The sequence below is a fragment of the Belonocnema kinseyi genome, chromosome 4 (genome assembly GCF_010883055.1).
Source record: "Belonocnema kinseyi isolate 2016_QV_RU_SX_M_011 chromosome 4, B_treatae_v1, whole genome shotgun sequence".
Classification (NCBI taxonomy): domain Eukaryota; kingdom Metazoa; phylum Arthropoda; class Insecta; order Hymenoptera; family Cynipidae; genus Belonocnema; species Belonocnema kinseyi.
Window position 1 is genome coordinate 111,341,309 of NC_046660.1, and position 7,922 is coordinate 111,349,230.

The 7,922-nt window shown below is 34.3% G+C and overlaps 1 protein-coding gene across 1 annotated transcript in view; it reads left to right on the forward strand.

The window, feature by feature from the left end:
- Positions 1-7,922, forward strand: part of LOC117171362 (protein artichoke-like) — a 519,164-nt gene that overhangs the window by 480,652 nt on the left and 30,590 nt on the right. The window contains exons 3-4 of the mRNA XM_033358610.1: positions 864-1,213; positions 1,816-4,908. Coding sequence (XP_033214501.1) covers positions 922-1,213; positions 1,816-4,908 — 3,385 coding nt within the window. The 5' untranslated portion in view covers positions 864-921. The remainder of the gene's footprint in view (positions 1-863; positions 1,214-1,815; positions 4,909-7,922) is intronic.

Sequence of the window (7,922 nt, forward strand, 5' to 3'; positions counted from 1 at the left end):
TTAAATCAAAAAGCATGAAAGAGGGAGCTCTTCTTAATATTTTGACACCAAAATCATGTTGATACACCTTACCGACTGCGAGTAAAGCCACCCACGCTTTAATTTGACAGACTGTAATTAGGATGTATGAAAGAAAAGTTTCTTTTATTTCAAAGAAAATGTTTTCTGGGCGTGTGTCTTTGTATCACGAATAATATTACGAAAATATCAATTTATAAATATCGACGATCACTTTATGATGTAAATAAGATATCAAAAGTATTTCAAAGGAGTGGAAACGCGTGGCCTTAGTGTTTATTTTCTGACAATTATTCTCTAAAATCCGCATCTAAAACATAATTGCTACTAATAAATTTCAATTATAATATTTTTATTGTATGCGGGTTCCCAAAATGATTTTATTGACCACCAAGTATTGTTTTGACCTTATGTAATGGAGGACTAAAATATTCTAAATGCTTCTTATTTTATTTTTTGTATTTCTTAAATAAAATTGTAATTAGTATAAAAATTGCAATTGGATGAGATCCGTCTCTTTCTCATTGTCCTTCTCTCCCAAGTGAGAAAGTTATATATAGTACAATCGAAATAAAACAAATGAAAAGTGTCATTGTTTTGTTCACCATATACAAATAATATATAACATTTTCTACTTAGCTCTCGCTCATATTGCAAAATTAAAAATCGAAAATACACTCTTTGCATTAGAATACCCATTTTATGTTAAATTACACAACCTTGCGGTTCGTAGTATTGCTCCTTAACGCTCATAATTTTCTTGTAATTAAATACATGATATCAAATATAGAATTAATGTCTGAATAGAACAACATTCTAATTATTGTTTCTTCTTGTTTTTTCAGACCTTATAATAATGATATCGAGAAGGATGCTCAATTCACAATCTAAAATTGCACGATAATGTGGAAGTCGTTACCACGAACTAAACGAAAGTGGCGGGATCCCCCATCAGGCAGAGGATGGGAGCGAAACCGTCTTCATCGGATAAGTGCTATTACACTCTACTTCGTACTTCTGACTGTCTGCATAACGATTCGGGAAACGCAGGGTGCTGAATGTCCTCCACCTGACTCACTAGCGGGATGTCCATGTTACAATTTTCAAGATGGACTGTTTCTCGAATGCGCTGGTTCGACAGAGGAATCTTTGAGAAGTGCATTATCAGGAGTATTGCGTGCTGGGAAACCAGAAGGTAATTTTTTTTAAATATTCTCCTTCCATTTTTTTCCATAAATATAATTATAGAAATTCTACTGTAAACGAGAAAGCTGCATGATGATCACATAAAATCAATCGATATTATAATCCTCCATCTTATGATATCTTTACCTATAATCATTTTGTACTTTCAACCATTAATTTGTCAGTCAATGAATCCTACCTTTTCAAATTATTAACCGATAGATTAAATTAGACTTTATATAAATAATTAAATCACATCAATATACGTCTCATGTCTCGAAGTTTGTACATTCGAAATTACATCAAAACTGAGTTTCTTTTATTAAGAAATTATTAAATAAAAGGTGCATATACAAAAAATTAATTTCTATATTAACCCTGACAGACAATCCTCTGATTTTATCAAATCAAACGTTATTCTACTTATTGATGCGGTATTACTTTTCACCTCTAAATAAATTGTTTGAAAGATGCAAACATTCAGTGACAAGGGCCTTAGATATTTCAATTAAATTTAAAAAAGTGCACATTCTAGTTTTTAGTTCCGTTTTTCATCACAGGCTTTAAATCGGAAGTCAAAGTTTCGTTCACTAAAGAATTATTATTTTTCAGGTGCCCTTATCCAATCCCTGAGTGTCTACGAACTTGATCGGAAGCTACAGGAGCTTCGACCAGCCGCCTTTCCAACGGGGTCTCAAATTCGACATCTACAAATCTCACAATCTAATATCCGCGAAGTAACTGAAGATACATTTAAAAAAATAGAATTCAGCCTAGAGTCTCTGGCAATAGTTTCCAGTAAACTGCCTAACGTTCCACAACAAGCCCTTGCTCCATTAGTTCGCCTAGCTGCTCTAGATCTTGAGGCTAATCTAATTCATGATCTCACCAGCTATATCTTCTACGGTCTTTCTCTCCTCAAACTCAACCTAAAGGGAAATCAGATCACAAAAATTTCGGAATACGCTTTTGCTGGCCTCGAAGATACCCTAAAAGACCTAGATCTCACTGAAAACAAAATAAAAATTTTTCCCATGACTGCGCTTCGACGACTGGAACATCTCGCTTCCCTCAGACTTGCCTGGAATGAAATATCAAAACTACCAGAAGATGGATACTCCAGATTAGACAAACTCAATTTCTTAGACCTAAGTAGCAATAATTTTCAAATCATCCCTTTAAACTGTTTTCGGTGTTGTCCATCCCTCAAGACTCTTTCGCTTTACTACAATGCCGTGGAATCCGTCGACAAGGACGCTTTGATATCACTGAAAGACCTCGAGTCGATAGATCTCAGCCACAACAAAGTGGTCTTTCTAGACATAGCAACTTTCCGTGCCAATCAAAAACTCAGATCAATAGATCTTAGCCACAATCATATTCACTACATTCGAGGAGTATTCTCCAGACTACCTGACCTGAAGGAACTCTTCTTAGCTGAAAACAATATTCTGGAAATACCGGCTGATGCCTTCTCTGGTAGTTCCAGTCTCTCTGTAATATATCTCCAGCAAAATGCTATCAGAAGAATCGACGCTAGAGGTCTTGCTACACTTGACCACCTGGCTCAATTGCACCTTAGTGGTAACTATATAGAAAAGGTACCACGCGATTTTCTCCAGCATTGTGAAAATCTTTCAACACTTTCCCTTGATGGAAACTACATTCGGGAATTAGAAGTAGGTACCTTTACCAAAGCCAATCACCTTAAGGAGCTGCGATTACAAGACAACCAGATTACAGAGGTCAAGAGGGACGTTTTTTCTCCATTGCCACGCCTTTTAGAATTACATCTACAAAACAACGCGATCACTGATATGGAAACAGGAGCTCTTAGAGCCCTACATAGCCTCCAACATGTTAACCTCCAAGGGAATCTTTTAGCTGTCTTGGGCGATGTCTTTCAAATTTCTAATGAACTGGGTCAAACCGGAAATGGTGGAAGTTCTTTAGTCTCGATACAACTCGACAATAATGGTCTTGGTGTTCTACACAACGATTCACTTAGGGGTCAAGCATCAGTGCGAATAATGTGGTTGGGTCACAATAGGCTTACTCGCCTCCAAGCGCCTTTGTTTCGGGATTTACTCTTAGTCGAGCGGCTTTATCTCACTAACAATTCGATCTCCCGTATAGAAGACAATGCTTTCTTGCCGATGCAAGCCCTCAAGTTTCTAGACCTTAGTATGAACAGACTAACTCACGTAACTGTAAGAACCTTTTCGGAACTTCACGAACTTGAGGAACTTTATTTAGGAGATAACGGACTTCGCAGAATGGATGCATATGCTCTGACTGCGTTAAAAAGGTTACGAGTTTTGGATCTCGCAAACAATCATTTGAATGTTCTGCATGATAGTATCTTCCAGGAAGGTCTCCCAATTAGAACTCTGAATTTGAGGAACTCTTCAGTCAGTATAATCGAACGGGGAACTTTCCGCGGACTGAACAATCTTTATGAATTGAATTTGGAACACAATCACTTTACTGTCGCAGCTTTGGATCGATTGGATATTCCGGGATTGCGGATCCTCAGAATATCCCACAACAATTTTAGCCAAATTAATAGAGACTCTTTGGATGGTTTACCTTCTCTTCAGCACTTAGCGATGGACACCTGTCAACTTTACAGAATTCCTCCAGAACTTTTTTCAAAAAATAAGAATTTGGGTAAGTTGTTATTGAGTAACAACTTACTAAGAACGCTACCAGGTTTCTTGTTTATGGGTCTGGATGTTCTTAAGGAGGTCAAACTAGATGGAAATAGATTTCAAGATATTCCCTACGAGGTTTTCATCAACGCTTCTAAAATAGAGTTCCTTTCCCTGGCCTATAATGTTATACTTCACGTCGATATATCAAGACTCCACGGGTTGGTCAATCTCAGGGAATTAGATTTCCGAGATAATTATATTATGTCCCTATCGGGTTTCGCATCTGTGCATCTCTCAAAACTTATATCAGTGGATCTAAGTCACAATCACTTGACCGCTCTCCCAGCTAATTTCTTCGTCCACTCGAACCTGCTTCGCAAAGTAGAATTAGCCGTAAACAAGTTTCGACAAATTCCAGCAACAGCTCTATCTTCCCAGAACATACCAAGTTTAGGGTGGTTAAATGTGACGGCAAACCCTTTAGTGAGAATTCACGAAATCAGTTCAGAAGCGAGCTACCCTGCATTGCAGGAGATCCATATTTGTGGTACAAATCTGACTATAGTGACTAGTCAAGACTTTGAAGCCTTTCCCTCACTGATGCACCTCTTTATGGGTAACAACATGATCTCAAGGGTCTCCCCGAGTGCCTTTCGTAGCTTGCCGAATTTGTTGACCCTAGACCTCAGTGTCAATGAGTTGGAATCAATGCCGCAGGAGAGATTAAAGGGACTGGAATACTTGAGACTATTGAATTTGACTCATAATCGATTAAAGGAACTAGAGGAATTTCCGGCAGATCTAAAAGCCCTACAAGTTTTAGACCTTTCATATAATCAAATCAGCGAAGTAAGAAAAGCCACGTTTCAACACTTGGAGAACCTCGTTGAACTTCATCTGTATGGAAATTTGATCTCGAAAATATCATCTGATGCATTCCGACTACTTAAGAAGCTCAAGATTCTGGATCTCAGCAAAAATTATTTGAAGAACTTACCACTTAATGCCTTTCGACCATTGGAGACGCAAATTCGAAGCCTAAGAGCGGAAGGTAATTATAACTTTCGAGTCTTAATTATTATAACTCTTTCTTATTTCGAAGTGTTTAGGGACACCAAAAATATTTGTTCTGCGCTAATCACATTTTGATGAACCTACCTGCTTTTTACAGTTTCCCTTTTTGACATTTTGCATACATACAGAGAACCAAACTTCACAAAGTTTACCTACATTCTCCCTTCAACGGGAAATCGACAGACACCAACCCTTTTAACATAATCCTAATTTCTCTAAATACTCCAACTCTCAATAAGTCTCCAGGTTTGTCCTCCAAATAAAAACAGCCCTAACAGCAGTTCGAAGAAATCATCTGTCACCTTTACGAATCTTTTAAGTCAGGTTCAAGATTCTGACGGTACTTATTGATTATCTATTTTTTAATACGATATGCATAATGAATGTACATAAAACCTACAAGAATTATGATCGGAGAAATGGAAAACTGCAGAGAATCAAATCCTTGTGCACAACCGGATGCAGACACGCGAATTTCAACGATGTACATATTCAATAGCATTAAGTAACTTTTAACTGTGGTTTTAAACTTTCCGCTGATCAGTAGTTAAACGCAGTGGAGAAAAAAATAAGCAAGAATCATTAACAGTGATCCGAATGGCCCTATCGATAGAATTTTTTTGAATTTTCAAAATTTTGGAAGTTATGCCATACTGAATTTTTTAAATTTATCACTGTATTGCGATGTAACTGAAGTTGGAATACAAAAAGATCTCAAAGTTTAGTCTCTCAAATATTCCAATTTCTCAAAGTAGAAAATCATACGGATTTATATGGACCTTGCGATAAATATAACTTTGAATTCGTAATTACATAGATTTGGCGCCGAAATTGCACTTCTTTACTTAAAAACTTTTCTGTTTTTCATACATGAGTACTTATCCAATTGAATTGAGTGATCTTAAGATACTTTTATATGAAAAACTTTGAAAAATAACCATGAACTTAAGAATTTGAAACTCTTTGAACGCACGATATGAAAAAAGTCAGGAGAAGAAAAATGCTATTTTTTGAATGCCCTACAAGATTATCATAACAACCTTTTGAATTTTCCTGGAAAATCGGAAATTCAAATTTGTACAACAAAATATAATGGAAAATCCAAAAAATACAATTTTTCGGCCAAATTATGCAAAATACAGTAGAAGATAAATAGGCCAAAATTGTGCATTTAAAAAACATCTACAAATTTGTTCTGAATCTCTTTCAAAAAATTATTTATGACAAATTAATTCATTTTTACATCCTTAGCAGACAAGGTATTAGATTTGTATAAAATGTGACCCCTTCCCCAGTTTTTGTCAAATATTTCCTTTTTGAGACTCTGAATCCAAAAAACAGGTTGTTGTCACGACAGACACGAATGTGTCAATTAAAAATTACTTGTAATCTTTTAAAATAACCTAAAATATTGTAAAGTTTTATATATATTTTTTCACTTCTTGAAATTTTTAAAAGCTCTTGTAAATGCCAAGGTATTTCAACAAAATTCCTTACAGTATTTCAAAGTCTTTGAGCATTTTAATTATTGATCCTCAGAATAAATTAAATAAAAACATTTGAAAAATAAAAGAAATCCATTGAATTTAGTATAACTGGGAAAATTGGGAAGAATTCAAGTGAATTACAAAAATCAAAAGAATTTTTAAAAATTGAATATAAATTACTAAAAATTCAAGTCGGATTCCAAATCTCTTTGTGCCTTTAAAAATTTACGAAATATCTTATTTCTCACCCATAAATTCTTTAAAATCCACTAAAGCATTATAAAATTACGTAAAATTCTGTAATGATATTTACTGATATCTTGGAAAATGTACCTCCCTCATTTTTTTCAAAATATCTGACTCTTGAAACCTTTGATCGTATTAAAAATTGTTTTGAAGTTAAATTATAGGCCGAAAATTTGTTATCACAGAGGCCAAATCTTCAAACTAGGGAACTTTAGTGGTCTCAGCTGAGTACAGGATATAATAGGGGATATAGGGTCTGGTCTGTGAGGCCTGCAATAAACAAAAAAAATCCGATTACAGACTTCAAAGCCTAAACTCATCTGTAAACACTGAAAATAGGGTCATTTTTCACGAAAATAGGAGAATAAGAAAGGAATAAATTCTTTTAAATAAAATTAATATATAGGTACCATAGTGAATTCAATATGAAGCGCTGATGATTTCAACTCGAAATATATTGCATTGTTTAAGAAATATTTAAATTTTCATCCAAAAAACATTAACCCTCTACCGCCCACAGTGACATACATGTAACGTTTGGAAGACTTGAGTTTATTTAATATGACTTTGAGACGAACAGCAATTTTTAACGCAAGGATTTACATGAAATTCAGGACGGTAATGAGCTAGAATTTTAGTTCTGTATACACTCCGCCATAGGAATAATATGCCTAAATATCTCAAAATCCAGAAAAAAATAAAGTTTTAAGGGCAGTAGAGAGTTAAGTTTCTACAAAAAAAGATGAACTATCAACGAAATAGTTAATTTTAAAAAAGATAAAGACATAAATTTTGTAGGAAAGTGTCGACTATTAAATACGAAAATGTACAATTTTAAAATTAAAAAAATTAAAAGATTTTTTTCTTTTCTAATTCTTCTTATCCTACAATTATTGCCACACAAAATCGACAACCTTCTTTTCCAGAGTCCAATATAAATTAAAACGAAAAAATTTAATTTATTAAAAGTCATGCCTGTGAATTTATATAAACTTTCTTGGTTCTAAAAATATAAATTAATTAACTGACAATGTCTATGTTCTAAAAATTTATCTTTTTAGCTCGAAAATTCAACTATTTTGTTTTAAAAAAAGCACCTACTTTTTTGCTGACTTTTAATCACTTTTATTTTAAAATTAAACTATTTGCTTGAAAATCCATTTACTTTGTTCAGAACTCATCTTTTTTGGTAAAAAGACTAAAACATTTGGAATTTTACATTATAAACAGAGATATTAGGTTTATGTAAATTTTGACC